General features: G+C 37.2%; 1 protein-coding gene across 1 annotated transcript in view; it reads right to left on the reverse strand.

Moving 5' to 3' along the window:
• Positions 1 to 1,065: 1,065 nt before the first annotated feature.
• Positions 1,066 to 16,555, reverse strand: part of LOC102469322 (phosphatidylinositol 3,4,5-trisphosphate 3-phosphatase TPTE2) — a 90,546-nt gene continuing 75,056 nt past the window's right edge. The window contains exons 14-17 of the mRNA XM_027774096.1: positions 10,680 to 10,759; positions 7,655 to 7,747; positions 4,999 to 5,069; positions 1,066 to 2,022 (exon numbers count right to left, since the gene is read on the reverse strand). Coding sequence (XP_027629897.1) covers positions 1,920 to 2,022; positions 4,999 to 5,069; positions 7,655 to 7,747; positions 10,680 to 10,759 — 347 coding nt within the window. The 3' untranslated portion in view covers positions 1,066 to 1,919. The remainder of the gene's footprint in view (positions 2,023 to 4,998; positions 5,070 to 7,654; positions 7,748 to 10,679; positions 10,760 to 16,555) is intronic.

Genomic DNA, 16,555 nt, shown 5'->3' on the forward strand with positions numbered 1-16,555 from the left:
TGGCCTGGGCAGTCCAAGTGGTTAGTGTGTTGGTTACAAAGTGGCTTGGTTTGAGTGGTCTGCCCCCAAACCACTGATCCTTTTTGTATTTTCATGAACTTTTTGCTTGTTTGTTTTGGTTTTTAGCATGTGCTTTCTGCAGAATGCAAGGTTTTTCAGGAATGAATATACTGTGTTTAGCAGAGACTGTTTTATTAGTTGCTATCTTTCATTTCCTGATGGATTCAACTTGATCTAGATTGTTGAGAGCTTTGCCAGTAAAAGGAAAATCATTCAAATAAGGATAATTTCAGGGTCAGCTCCATAACTGATTCAGAGGACCAATCCCAAATGGCTGACCACAACTCAACTCCTGTCCCCAGCAGTTTAAAACATGCCAGGCATGTGTGTGTGTGTGTGCGTGACTAAAATCCTGACAGGAAGTAGAAATGGAGGAAAAAGGATTTTGGTGTGAACATACCCCATTAAGGAATGCTGTCTATCTCTCACTCAAGTGCACATGCTCTCTGGCAGTTAAAAAATAATAATAGAATTTCAGTAGAGCCAAATTAAAACTGTCTCTATTATTATATTTGAAGTTTATTTCTTCCATAAATGAGAGACTCAGCACCCCAAATAAAGTCTTGACATGATCCACCCTCTTCCCTCCAAGTCCTGGATCATGGACGTGTACATGCACAGCGTATTCAGGGAGGTCTCTGAATGCCAGCATGGAACCTTCCCATATGGGTCAGCCTCACAGAATGTCATGCTTTATTGCTGCATCACCATCCAGCCCCCAAGTAGAATTATTTTCAATGACAGTGATTGTCTTAAAATACAGTGGCAGTGGGGCCAGTAGATGGCTTAGTGGTTAAAGACACTGACTCCCACATGGCCTGCCATGGTTTGAGTCCTGGACCTGGCAGCTTGCTTTCTCACTTTCTCTCTTTCTAGCTCTCTCTTTCTTTCTCTGGTGAGTGCACGTACCCTATAGCAAATTTTAAAAAATAATGAAATTAAAATAATTATTTAAAAATATATATAGTGCCAGTGAAGTTGGAATAAAGTAGCAACCAAGTACCCAAAAAATAATTCTCTGTAAATACAAGACTAGCCAGTGTTTATAATGAAAAGATGGTCTTCCTTCACAAAGTTCTCCAAGCTTAGGTGAGATTGGTTGTGAGCAGGGATGAAGGATTTTAAAATAATAAATCTAGATTAAGAGCAAATTTTTTCTTTAATTTTACTTAGGATGTTACACACAAAAAAGAAGTGGCTGAAGAGTCTACCAGTCATGTTTACCAAGATCCTCTTACCTTCCCTATGTATGTGTGTGTGTGTGTATTTATTGAAGGATATTTGTCATGAAAGCTACCTGTATAGTGCTGGGAACAAGAGAAAAGTGTGTATGGGGGTGTGTAGGACTGCTTAGTGAAACAGTTCTCTCCTCTGGGTTTACAACTTAATGTTTGCTACCAATCTGATGTTTGTTGACTGTTTGTGGTTCAAGTAGAGAAAATAGAAAAAATAGAAACCAATTTTGTAATAAATAAAAGTCATAAATGTGAAACAAAGTAGGGAATAAATACTCATCCAAAAAATATCTAAGTAGGTATGGGAGGAATCACAGTTTTTAAGTACTTCAGTTATTTTGATATGAAAGGTTTAAAGTTCTTCAAAATGATACCTAATGTTCCTGTGTACTGTGTTTCAAATTTATCCAAATAGAAGGTGGAAACTGAAGTATATTCCTTTAAAAAAGAAGTCACCATTGATATTTTACCTGTACATATTTAATAGATTTCTCAAGAACATACATACATATTAAAATTATGGGAATACCAACAAGGGAATAGAACTTAGGACTGTTTAGCAGAGAGTGGAAATAACATGATTCTATTCTATGAAGTTAACTATACTTACAATGTAACTCTTGGTCATGCCTCATCAAAAACTACCTCTACTGCAAAGTCAGGACGATAAATTTTCCATGTTTTTGATTTATGGGGATTATCCAATTCACTTCTTTGTAGATAAAGCCTAAGAATAGGGAAAAAAATGCATTGTATTTTAGGGCTAACAGAAAGGCCATGCAGTAGAGTGCACTTGCTAGAGCTTCAAAAAAGACTTGCTCACCATGATTGGTGTGTCAACCATGTTTTTTGTGTCTTAGTTGGGTTTTTCCACTGGTGAGATGGAAAATACCTTTCATTTTCAATAAGCTTTCTCTTGCTGTTTACATTTTCAACATGTTATTGATCTTTTAACATTGTCTTTTATGGAATTAATGACATCCAGATTTAATAAAACATTTAAATTTCTATGTGTAACAGAAATCAGCCAGAGAGTAGATATATATTAAAACCTAGTAATAAGGGACTAGCAGGTGGTGTAGTAGTTAAGGTGCTGGACACTCCCACATGGCCGACCACAGTTCAAGTCCTGGACCTGGTGGCTTGCTTTCTCACTTTCCCTCTCTTTCTCTCTCTGTGTCTAACTCTGGTCAAATTTAAATAAATAAATAGATAGATAAATAAATAAATATATATTTTTTAAAAAACCTAGTAATAAAATACTGAATCTCTTATAAGTGACAAAGTTGGAATTTCTTGGTTAACAATCTTATAACTAATGAAAATAGCTTTATCAAGTAGTATGTAAATTTAAATGTCACGGAGATCTCTAGAACCTTATATAAAACTGAAAATGATCTAACTTGTTTTTCTATTATGAACATGATGTTATAAAGGAAATAAACTTATCCCTTGGGCAAGAACCACATTTGAGGAGCAACAAAATATGAAGCTCACCCAGACCTCTCTCAGGGGCTTTGCTCATGTTATGAGTCAAATTTTTTTGTTTGTATTCATCCAGGGGAAAAAAATGGTAAAAATTGTGCCTGAAATCCAAAATTCACTTTATGAAAATCTATGAAATAAGTGTGTATTACAGTGTGTAGGCCAGATGTTCATCTGTTGCTTTACTAGATTTGAGATGTTACTAGATCCAGCCAGATATGAAGAATAGACTAGGATCCGAAGTAATCATAACTATCAGTTCATGCCACCGACAGTCACAAACACTGCAATTCTTACCTGAATAATTTTAAAATATTATTTTTCCTTTTGTACAGGATGATATGGTGGCACCAAAAATCTCAATAATTCACCACCACAGAGATAATTCTCCTTAAAGTGAAAAACTTCTAGACTTGGATGAATTTTCAGATTTGGTTAGAGGTTCTTTAATACAATCTTCAAGCCAAACCAATAGTTAATTTTTTAAAGTCTTTCCAATTCAGTTATTAGGAAATACATGTTTAGGGACCAGCAGATGGCATAATGTTTATGTTGTTGGACTCCCACATAGTTGACCACAGTTTGAGTCCCATACCAGACAGCTTAAAACTCACACAGGGTGTGTGTGCATTCATGCCCAAAATCTTGAAAGGAGATGGGAGGAGAAGGGATTGTGGCATGGGCATGCTCCTTGAAGGGGTGATTTCTCAATTTCTCTTTCTCTGTCTTTCCAGTGAGCACATGCACCCTAAAGCAAAAAGCTCTTAAAAGAAAGAAAATACATGTTTAAATGGGAAACTATTAATGAGTTTTTTTTCATTGAAATTTTTTATTACACTGCTAATATTATATTTAGTCAAATTTCAGAATGTTGACGATTCATAAATAAAGAACATTCTGATAGTCTGTAGACGAGGTAAAGGGGTTAACTCTTCAGGTTCCAATTTAGTTGTTTGAAAGGCAACTGTTTTACATTCCCAGAGCTTAAAAGGGGCTTCCCCAAGTAGAGCAGATATCAAATACAAAGAAATGATAAAACATTTGAACTGTTGTTTTCTTAGCATTCCTTTCTTTTCTGTGATTTATCACTAGTCAAAGTATGTCACACTGACAGACAATAGTGAAGGAAACATCTTAGAGAAAGTTCCATCATCTTTGACTAGAATTTTATACTGTTCATTTTTTCTTTTTTTAATGTTTTGAACACTTTATGGAGTTAGAGTAATTTTTATTTATTTATTTAGGTTTTGCCATTCCATGCACATTCACAGAGAGAAAGGGAGAGGGAAAAATGAGAAATCACCCCTCCATCCTCAGGGAAGATGGCCACACTGCAAACCCTTCTCCTCTTGGGACTTGGGGCATGTGCACATACACACACCTGGGTCCAGCATTCAAACCACAGCTGACCATATGGGAGTCCAGCATCTTAACCACCACACTACCTGCTGACCGCTGGACTATTTATTTTTTAAATTTGGGATTTTGCAATAGGGCACATGAGCTTGCCAGAGAGGAGAGAGACAATGATAGTGGGAAAGAACATGAGAAATCATTCCATAGGGGGATGGCCATGCCACAATTCCTTCTCCTCCATTTTCCTCCTGGGATGTTGAGCATGCATGCACATATGCCCAGGGTGATCTTTGAGTTTCCAGAACCAGGACTTGAATCACAGTCAGCCATGTGGTAGTCCAGCACCTTAAACACTACGTCACCTTCTGGCCCCTGAAATACATTTTTTTAAGCTGTCTTCATTAATACTTGTGTCTTCTAACTTCTGCCTTAGATCTAAGTGTGTCGATCAGCTTTTAAACTACCTGATGGCTCCCTACATCACAACCTTACTAATCTAGCACAGAGTTCAGTGTTGGCCAGTCATCAGTAAATCAATACTTAGCTGAGGACCTGTCATATTCAAGGCACAGAGAAGACTCCATTTAAAAATCTATGGGATGTATGCTGATTATAATCATTTTTAACTTAAAATATCTTATGGCATGGACCTTGAAGATTATCCAACAGTGAGTCTTAAGAACAGCTGTATTTTTTAAATAACCAGATTAAGATGAGTACCAGAATGAAGAATGGTGATTTGATTTTTCTTTCTTTTTTTGTTTCTATAAATTAAGTTTTTGATAATTAGCAAAAGACTTGCCATTATACCTTATAAACACATTGAAGATTGTGTTTCTATTGGATTATATTATATTCATACCTGTTATCTTGTATAAAAGATGTATGAAACCAGAAGAAAAATGAGCAGTTGTCATAGTTTTTAGGAATATACTAAAAAGACATGATTTAAAAAAAAAGTTATTTTCACAGTAAAATTGATATGAAGAACTATTATTCTAAAGAAATTAAAATTTTGCTATTAAAAAATAAAATTCCTTCCATTATTCCTTTATATATGAGAGAGTCTTCAACAAGTTCATGGAAAATTCATATTATGAAAAAACTGCATAGATTTCAATTTTCTTGCATCCAAATAAACTCATACTTTAATTCTATTTTTCCATGAGCTTTGGGTAGTCTCCTTGTATTTATCAGACAATCATAGCCATTAAATATGCAACACTCTACAGTCTCTAACAATACACACAAAACACAAAGGAGGAGGCTTTAAGAGAAGGCTGTTGCTTCCTATAGCTGTATCTATCAAACTTTCCAAGGAAATGAATTATTTCCATGACAGTTATTTATAAATTTAGACACTGCTCTTTTAATCTGGTTTAGGAAGTGCTAAACAGAATCTGCTAAGGACTTAAGCCTATTTATATCCAAACATAGCATAGTGAATTCTCAGTTTTATGTTGCCTTGGTATCTACTTTAAAGACTTTCTCATACCAGAAGCAGGTCTTAGTCACCTTTGGAACCATTCCCTATTATCTCCCACCTAGTTCCTCAGTGTGATCAATCCAGGTATTGGCCTTATGCGGCCACCTCCTAGTGACCATCTTCCTATGGAACCACTAGATACAACAGATTTGACATGTTTTATGGACTCCCATATTCTTCATAGACTATGCAAACATTGCCACAGCAACCACTTTTCAGTCCCAGTGTGGCTCTCTGAAACTCATGCCTGTTTGCATCAGGATTCCCAAGGGGAACCTGTTCAGGTAATGCTCTAGTAAAGGTTTTGACCCTCAGGACTCTCTCTCTATTGTTCCCCATCCAATGGTTGAGTGCATTTCTGGAAATCTTCCCCCTTCTATTGGCCCTGAGGTATGCTGCTGGCTTCTCTCTGGGATTGGCAAGTAATGAAAAACCGCTTCTCTTATTTCATATGTTTAGTTGTACTGTCTCCCCTGATTGAGATACTCAAACATTACTCTCCTGGTGAGGGCTCTCCTAGAGAATGACTATCTTGGTAAAATGAACTAGACAGAAGTCAGACAAGAGTTACAAGAACACCTGCCAGTATAAACAAGTTTTCTGTGAGAGAGACACCTGGACACGGGTCACTCAGGCAGTAAGCTGTCTGCCAGGATAAATAAGTATCATCTGAAAGGCATACTGCAAACTTCCATGACCACCTGTCACGAAGCTCTGTCACAGCAGGGTTAGAGTTTATAGCCACTTTCCAGAGAGACTTTCAAACCAAATCAGAGAAGACAGCACACAGCACATAGCATCCATTTCTGTAAGCAGCAGCTACATCAAATAATCATCATTACTGGTGATGATAAAAATACTTAAAATTTATAGTTGTGCTTTCAACCCATAGCCGTTGAAAATCACAAAGGCTGGACATTTTTAAGGTCCTCTGGGCCAGTGACTTTTACACCACTGCTTCTGCTTAAAGACCACTGTTGGAGCAAGAATTCATAGTGGCTCTCTTATTCAAGGGGGCAACATATAATACGGGAACTAACCAGATCACTTGCTTCAACACATTCACCATTTCAATACCTGATAGATTCTCTTTCAACAAAAGCAAGTAGGGATGAAGTAGGGTAGGGGAAATAATTTTAAACTGACCAATATAAATAACTATTTACTTATTGGCAGTTCTAATCAATGATTAATAAGAAAATGAATTAAAACTTGAAGCTTAGAAATTTATTATATACAGGATAATATTAAGACATTATGACTGGTCAATATAAATTATAAACTCATGTTATTCAGAGTAATGACAATATATAGTATCAAGGCTTTCTTATTTTTCATAAAGTAAATATTAGATTAATACTATTATAACACCAATTCAGAGCAAAGTGAAATCTCTCACTTTGAACTGTTTTATAAATTATGGAGGGTAATGTGTTTTAAAGATACAAAACAGGGACCAGCAGTCTGCGTAATGGCTATGTCACCGAACTTCCATGTAGTTGACCGCGGTTCGGGTCCCAGGCCCAGTGGCTTAAAGTCACGCTAGACGCGTGTGCTTGCATGCCCAAGAGCCCAAGAGGAGAATGGAGGAGAAGGGATTGCGACGTGACCATCCCCCCTGGGGAGTGATTTCTCACTTTCTATCTCTCTGTCTCTCTCTGTCTTTCTGGCAAACGCACGCGCGCTATAGCAAAAACCTCTTCAAAAAATAAAAAAATAAATAAAAACCAAAAAACACGATCACAGCTTTGTAAAATATACCCTTTTATAGTATCTTCATTTTTTGCATATTTTCTTACTTAAAATTAATATGTGTAAGTTGTATAGAATTTAGAAAAACAAGCAAATTTTTAAAAAAATTACACATTTTAAAAAATGTATTACAGATCTCATTTGTCCTTTTTTTCCCTGTCCCTGGCTAGGAGTTTACATCTATTTTTTATTTGTTAGTAATTGTGGCAAAAAAAATTTCAAACCAAAATAATTCGGAGATCAGACAAGAACAATGCAGAAGCGTTTCTTGATTACTCACCGAAGAGGAAAATTTCACTTTTACATCATCATACAGAGCTGGACAGTTGGATACATCAATTACTACTCTGTCTGATTCTATATCAAGAAATATCTGTGGATGAACACATAGGATTCAGAACTATAAACCTAGCTGGTTACAAGATAAATATAACAGTGAAGTTCACTTACATTTACCAGGGCTTCCTATATGTATCAAGTATTATTGGTCTTATGGCCCAATTACTATATGTATAAAAAAGTTAATCATCTTTTCTATAAAGTTACAATATTGTTTAAAAAATTTTTTGAGAGGTTTTCCCGATAGGGCGCGTGCGCTTGCCAGACAGACAGAGACATAGAGACAGAAAGCGAGAAATCACCTCCCAGAGGGGATGGTCACGCCACAGTCCCTTCTCCTCCATTCTGCTCTTGGGATCCTGGGCACGCACACGCGCCCGGCGTGAGTTTTAAGCCACCGGGTCCAGGTCACGAACCGCGGTCGACTACGTGGGAGTCCAGCAACATAGCCATTATGCTAACTGCTAGTTCCCAATATTGTTTAAAATTTTAAGAGGCTAGTATATTTGAGGGTTATGTTGGGGCACTATCGAAAAGAAAAGCGTTCAATTTTCTTTTAGAGTTTAACTGGATAAATATTACTGTTGAATGTGTGTCATCTGATTTTCATATGTTAGGGACTCTTGAGAATACATTAACAATTCAATTTCAAAGCCTGCATTGCTTTTCAAAAAGCAATGCATAACTGGTCAAGTTTTATTTAAAAATCTCATTCATTCAGGGTGTCATAGGCTTTGTCCATTGCAGACTGTGGCATGGAGTGATCAAAGACAGGTTAAGTTTCTGGAATGAATGATTTTGATATTGATTCTCTCTAATATAAAGATGGCATCCACAATTAGAGAGATCTATGCTAGGCTCCGTGACAAATACAAAAGAGGACACAGGCTCAGTCTCTTCAGCAAGCTATACACATAAAGAACAACAGTTTTACATGTAAAACTATACAATGAAGAATGAGTGTGCCGTTAAGTACTGACTGGTGGAAATGATTCACAGAAGGCATGTAAAGAGAAAGTTTCACCAATGGAGTAGAAATTGAATTGGGCATGAAAGAATTTGGATAAATGAAGAGCAGTAGTTCTGACAGGGTTGGGGTCAGAGGGGTAAGACCAGCAAAAATAAGAATTAAAAATTAGAGTTGCGTTATAAGAGCCAGAGATGACCCAGTCTAGTTGGAATGGAGTCTATTGGTCAGGTTACTGATGGAAATAACTTCACATAGGACTAGGTTATAGCTGAGAGCTCAAGAGCTAGAGAAATAAGTGGTTGCTGAAGGATATGGTGGGATTGCCTATGTGACAACATGGCCTCAAATGATCACATATGACATTTATTTAGTAATTTATAGTTCACAAAGCAACTATACACACACACACACACACACACACACACATTTATATATATATATTTAAAATGTAAATTAGTCATTGCAACACTTGAATGTTAAATTTATTTTACAGATAAGAATGTTGTACCAGGGACCAGCAGATGGCGTAATGTTTACATTGCTGGACTCCCATCTAGTTGATCGCCTTTGGAGTCCCAGACCCAGAGGCTTAAAACGCACACCAGGCGCATGTATGTGCATGCCCCAAATCCCAAGAAGGCAATGGAAGAGAAGGGATTGATGTGTGACCATCCCCCCAGGGGGTGATTTCTCACTTTCTGCCTCTCTATCTCTCTGTCTCTCAGGAGAGCAAACGCACCCCATAGCAAAAATCTCTCTCTAAATAAAACAACCAAGAATGTTGTGCCAAAGATGTTAACTGGCTTTGACCATAGGCACACAATATGTCTTCTGTCTACCTACAGCTTTCATAATGAGAGCAGTATTTCAGGATGCGTATTTCAGGGATTCTACACTCTGTATAGTATAAGGAGAAAGAAAAGGTAAGGAAACCACTGTAGAAACCTGGGCGTGACAAAATGAGGTCCTGGACTAGAGTGGTAGTGGGAACAGAAAGCAAGGGATTGTGAAGAGAAATTTTAAAGGCATAGTCCATGCCAAAGCTCCTGAATCTACCACACAGCTCATAAATATTTATTCAGTAAATGAAAGGACAAAGGCTAGTTTCAAAAGGGGAATCAACAGCAACCAAGAATAGAGTACTTGAGTAGATAAGAACAGAAAGTCAAGGATTAGGCAAAGGTGAATGCCAGAAAAAGGGAAGATGAGTGTGGGCCTGGGGAGGAGTAGTGTTGGTAGTAGGAGAACCTGAGACTGAAAGCCTGGGAGGGAATTCTCAAAAGTTTGCAGTTCTTATACTCCCAAGGATACTCTAACTGTTTCAGAAAAGATCTGTAGTCCTATGCATTTCTTCAGCATTTCAGCAAACTTGACTACTAGGTTCCAGTGCTTTCAGTAATGATTCCTCCCCAATCCACATACTCTGACAATGTGTCTCACAGCGCCACCCCACAGAATCTCTGATTAGAACTGTGAAGACCATGGACAAATCTGCAGGTTCATGAGCCCCATTTCAGATTTCCTAAGTCTGAATACTTTGGGGGTAAAATATAGGAATGTGCATCTTTACAAACTCTTACATGATTTTCATTAACACTGACATTTGAGAATTAGTGCTATATAACAAAAAATAAAGTTACTAAGAAGAAAATATTGATAAAAATGAACATATATTTACTATGTGTATGTATGTATATATGTGCATATCATTTAAACTTTTAGTAAATTCCTGATACATGCTTGGCATTTACAGGAAAGTAAAGGAAAAACAACACTCAGAACTAAAATATATTCTGGAAAATGCACCAATAATACTGTTTTGAACAATGAGATTAATTTAACTCTGTTTTGCATCCAAACCCAGCAAAACCAAGTTGGATGGTAACTAGAAAGCGACATGGCAAATCTTTATGGTGAGTGATAGTTTGAGGAGGTCGACAAGCTGATTTGACCCTGAGCTTTAAAACAAATTTTCCATTCATATGTTTTCTCTTACCCAACAGTTTTTGAAACGAGAACAGAAAAAGACAGTCTTTTGCTGCATTATTATTCGTATTTTTAGATCATGTCCATTGCCTTTTCCAACACCTGAATGAAATTAAAAAGTTAGGCTGGTTAGATCAAAGATCAAAATGTCTTGCTAATTAACATTATGGATTAGAAAGAAAATAATCCCACCTAACAATGTCTCAATGTTTAGTTCTTTGGTTTTGCATGGATTTTGTCTTTGAAAGACAAGGTTTCAAACCCAATTCTCCTAAAGTAAATTTTCCTAAAGTAGAATTTATAAGACTAGAGAGAAGAAAAAGAAAAGATTTATAGTTCATCTTCTAAAACTTAGAATCACATTGCTTCATCTTTCTAGAAAAAAATATGGAAAGTGACTTGCAAACATCCCTGCTAATGTGTTGCTTTATTCAGCCTTCTAATCATGTTTCTTTCTTTTTTTTTTTTTATAGAGAGATTTTTGCTATAGGGTGAATGTGCTTGCCAGAGAGACAGACAGAAAATGAGAAATCACCCCCAGGGGGATGGCCACACTGCAATCTCTTCCATTCTCCTCTTGAATGTTGGGCATGTATGCACATGCACCCACCATGAATTTTTAGCCACCAGGTCTGCGACTCGGATCATAGTCGACTATGACTATGTGGGAGTCCAACAACGTCATCTGCTGCTTCCATGTTTCTTAATAATCAATCTAGGGCCTGGCAGATGGCATAGTTGTTAAGGCACTGGATTCCCACATGGTTTACCTTGATTCGAGTCCAGGACCTGATGACATGCTTTCTCACTTTCCCTCTCTCTTTCTCTTTCTGTGTGTCTTTCTCTGATCAAATTAAAAATAATGATGAAAATAAATAATTCTTAAAAAAATCAATAGTTTAAATTCCTCTTGTTTTACTGTGAGTTCAGTTCCCAATGTAATTGCTATGAAAATATAGAACAACTATATACAAATACAGAATAACTATGAAAAATACAGAATAACTATGAAAATATAGAATAACTATATCCAAATATCCCTGTGGTATTCAGTATATATTTACAGGTAAATGATCATTTGCCTTTTTTTATTTTCCAATTTGAATAATCCTTTCCTTTACCATTTCATTTACTATTTCCTCAAAGACCTGGTTTCTCAAACCTCCAATTAATTTTCATTAAATAAAATTAGATGAAAATTAAATCCAGCATTTTAATAATGATTAATAATTTTATATTAATCCTTCATTCCTGATTGCTCATCTTGTATTATTTTCCTTTACTTTTGTTTTCACTAATACCATGTTACTAACACGTCATACAAATCAGTTTCTTGCCTCAGTTTCCTCTGACCTTTTCCAGTTGCAGAACTTCTTTCTATTGAGATCTACCAGAAATTAGTGAAATGTAGAACTAAAGTAAGACAAATAGTTGTTATATAACAAGAAAAAAACCAAAAAACCATTGATTTATAAGCTTAAATTCCACACATTTAAAAATTTTAAATAATTTAAATATGTTTACATGATTGAAAAATAAAAATGTAGAAAAGCACATGAAGCAAAAAGTCTCCATCTCACCAATTTTCCATCTGTTTAGTTCCTCAGTCTCAAATATATAATCACTAGTGTTAGTTTCTTATTTTTAATGTACATATAATCAAATATGTATATAGATTCTCTCAGAGGTTTATATATACACAAATATAAATATATTATTATCCCCTTGTGTTTTATATAAATAGTTACATATGATGGTACTATTTTATACCTTGCATTTTAAAAAAACACATGCCAATATTTGGATTTAACTCACAAATTAATGAACCAATAAAATGTTACAGCTGGTTCAAAGTACCACACATTTATTTATAGGCAGGTAGAAAATGATGAAGTAAATTTACAAATAGATGTAAAACAGGTCAATACATAATAGCACTAATGCAAATAACTGCATTTCTGTGGAGAAAAATGATTTGTGTGATTATCGGTTTTCCACAATGTAGTGTTGTAAAATAGCTCAAGGACAATGAGAGGGAAACATGACTGTAGTAGCGCACTACTAATTTCTGTCTTTTCCTTTCTTGACAATCTCCCCATTCCCTTTCTGTTGTGATCATAATAATCTCAAAAGCTGGTCTCACTAAGTTTGGCCTTATTATTTATGCATGGGTGCAAGAGAATTTGGACTTGCTACATTTGCCTCTTTATATCTGCTCTGTAAGCCTAGATCCACACAGTACTGAATGGCTAAGGTCTCTAAGTCTTCATTTCAAATATGACTTATAAAATCCTCTTTTTTAGAATAGAACGGTGGTTATCAGAGGCTAGAAACGTTACGAAATAGAGGGAATATGGACAGATATTAGTCAGTAGGGACAGTTTGTAGATAGGAACAGGTTGTACTGTTCTGTTGCACATAGGATGACTGTAGTTGAAAGTAATATATTGTGGGGAACCAGCAGTTAGCGTAATGGCTATGTCGCTGGATTCCCACGTAGTCGACCGTGGTTCGTGTCCCGGACCCGGTGGCTTAAAACTCATGCCAGGCGCGTGTGCGTGCATGCCCAAGATCCTAAGAGGAGAATGGAGGAGAAGGGATTGCGGCGTGACCATCCCCTCTAGGGGGTGATTTCTCGCTTTCTGTCTCTATGTCTCTCTCTGTCTGTCTGGTGAGAGCACGCGCCCTGTAGCAAAAACCTCTCAAAAAAAAAATAGAAATATATTTTGGGCCAGCAGGGGGCATGGTGGTTAAGGTGTTGGATCCCACATGGTTGACTCCACAGTTCGAGTCCCAGACTTGGTGGCTTGAAAATCATGTCAAGCACATGTGCATGCATGACTAAAATCCTGAGAGGAGAATGGAAGAGAAGGGACTGTGGCATGGCCATCTCCCCTTGGGAGGTTCTCACTTTCCCTCCCTTTCTGTCTGTCTCTGGTGAGTGCATGTGCCATATGGCAACAACAACAACAAAAAATCTAAATAAAAGTAATATATTGTACATTTTGGGTAGTTACAAGAAAGGATTTTGAATGTTCTTACCACAAACAAATGACAAATGAGGTGATAAATATGCTAATTACTATAATTTGGTTGTAACACATTGTATACATGAATGAAAACATCACATTGTACCCCATAAATGTGTATAATTATTGTGTCAACTTAAAAATAGAAATTAAAAAATAATAAAAACAAATAAAATCTTTTATTTTATAGAAGCCTGAGACTAGAAAATCAAGTCCACAGAACTCTCTAGTAGGTTTCACCTGCAGTACTTACAAATTTGGGTTAGTTCTCCTGTTCTCTAGATCTGCAGTTTACGGTTTTAACTAGTGTGTCCACTGGATTTAGATAAAATTCAAAATGTTTTCAAGGGAGAAGTCATGGTATCAGGAGATAATATCAGACCAAGACAACATAGGAAATTCTAGAACTTATTAGAGCCATTTTAAAGTTTCACACTTTGAAAAACTATTTCTATTCTATTCTTATTGCTCATATTGGAGAAATGTATTAAAACTTCATTAGACTATATATCTGTTTGCCTACATGGAGTAGTTTTATGCTCACTAAGGTTTGTGCAGATACTGTTATTCCTATCGATTACAAAGAAGATTAAGGGCATACACCCTAGTATAACACAGGCTGTCAAACAGATTTCATAGGTGGGTTTTAATTTCTTAGTGGAAGAAATTGCTCAGATAGTAGACTGTGTTGCCTCTACAACTCCAAAATAAAGGAGTTCAGCTGCCTAGCTCTTTTTGCCGGTTCCATCTCCCCGGAAAGGAGGGTGAGTAAGACAGTACTGCCCTCCACCTCCTACCAAGTACTGGACAAATCTAGCAGCTCAGCTGGGAGGACTGCCAACAGTTGGGGTCCTGTGAGGTCAGTCATATTACCCTGTCCCTCATGTGCACACATGTCCTATGAAATGGCCATAATGGACTCTGTAGAAGATGCTGCAGTGCACAAAGCCTTTCCAGAAGCAGGTAATTTATATATATGGGCAGTGTCCTGCTAAAATAGGGTGGGTTTCCAGGTCTGCCTGCATAGTGCTTGTTTGGAAGTACAGGGCAAAATTTCCCAGAAAAATAATGCCACTGAGGACCAGCAGATGGTGTAATGGTTACATCATTGGACTCCCACATAGTCGAGTCCTGGACCCAGTGACTTAAAACTCATGCCAGGAAGGGGCCAGCAGGTGGTGTGGTATTTAAGAGTGCTGGACTCTCACATGGCCAACTGCAGTTTGAGTCCTGGACCTGGTGGCTTGCTTTCTCACTTTTTTGCTCTTGTCAAATTTAAATAAATAAAGTTAAATAAAATAATTCTTTAAAAATAAAATAACTCATGCTGGGTGCATGTGTGTGTGTGTCCAAGATCCTGGAAGGAGAATGGATGAGAAGGGACTGTGGCATGGCCGTCCTCCCTGGGGGGTGATGTCTCTCTGTCTCTCCAGTGAGCACATGCGACCTATGGCAAAACTCTTTCAAAAACAAACAAACAAACAACAAATAAACAAAAATGCCACTGGGTTAAAGTTTGTTTTCAGAATCCAGAAAATTATGTAATCTGTTTGTGGTAATCCATTCATATTCCTCACCACTATCTCTTGATAGTGGTGATATATGTGGGGAAAATGAATGTATGTAAATAGCTCCAAATAAAAAGCATTTTGGGGACTAGCAGTTAGCGTAACGGCTATGTTGTTGGACTCCCATGTAGTTGACTATGGTTCGAGTCCCGGACCCAGTGGCTTAAACTTACACCAGGCGTGTGTGGATATGTGCCCAAGGTCCTAAGAGGAGAATGGAGGAGAAGGGATTGTGACATGGCCACCCCCCTGGGGGGCGATTTCTCGCTTTTTGTCTGTCTTTCTCTGTATTTCTGGTGAGCACATGCACCCTATAGCAAAAACCTCTACAAAAAAAGAAGAAAGTATTTTACATTTTAATGATTGTAATTTTTTTTTGGTTTATGCAGCTTTTAATTTATACTTTGAAGGTTTATTTCTGAATAACTGGACAAAATGTTAAAGAACATATGTTTAGATCTTATTTTGTATGACACTTTAGAAAGCTAAACAAACTAAGCTGTCTAGGTAGATATCAGCATCAGGTGCCATGGCATCCAGAACTTGTAGCACTCAGCCCTCCTCCCATTCATAGCCTGAAGGGTTCAAGAAGCATTGCCTCCTTTCTGCCCTCTTCCCTCTGCTGAGACATCCTGCTTCCCTGCCATCCCGGAGAGTGTGCTATGCAGGGGAAGTGAGGTGGGTAATGAAGACTTAGGAGCTGGATGTCAGTTCCTCTCCCCACTTTATTTTCAAGTCTTAAGGATGGACAGTCTGACCAATTTTCCTGCCTACCTTCATTTTTCTCACTACAGTCCAGAAGTAGGCAAATAGTTCTTTTGAAGTTTGTAAGTTTTTTGACTACTGGTACTAATTGGTAGCAGCCAGGGAGTCTAGAAATACCCTGATGGAGTCGTGCTTTTTCCCATCTCTTCCTAATTTCATATAGATTTAGATGGAAAGGACCTGAGCGCTGCCTCTCAGGAAGTTTTCTTGACTCTAAACACTGTGGTGGGCTTTTTTAGGTACATACTTAGTTCTCTGACCACCTGAAGACTTATGGGAAGGCTGGAAAATACTAGCACTGGGCCTAGCCCAATAAAGGTACTCACTCAGTAGTTTATATGGCAACAAATAAAGTAAAATTCACTTGCTGACCAGGTATTTAACACAACATAATGGAGTTGCTGGAGGTGAGAGGTTTATAGACAAAGGAGAGAGTAAGGAGGCGATCAGATGATTAAAAAAAAAAAAGGGGGAGGGCCTCTGAAAGGAATAGGTGAGAAAATGTATGGGAATGCCTAGGTCAA

The sequence above is a fragment of the Tupaia chinensis genome, unplaced genomic scaffold (genome assembly GCF_000334495.1).
Source record: "Tupaia chinensis unplaced genomic scaffold, TupChi_1.0 Scaffold000402_1, whole genome shotgun sequence".
Lineage (NCBI taxonomy): Eukaryota > Metazoa > Chordata > Mammalia > Scandentia > Tupaiidae > Tupaia > Tupaia belangeri.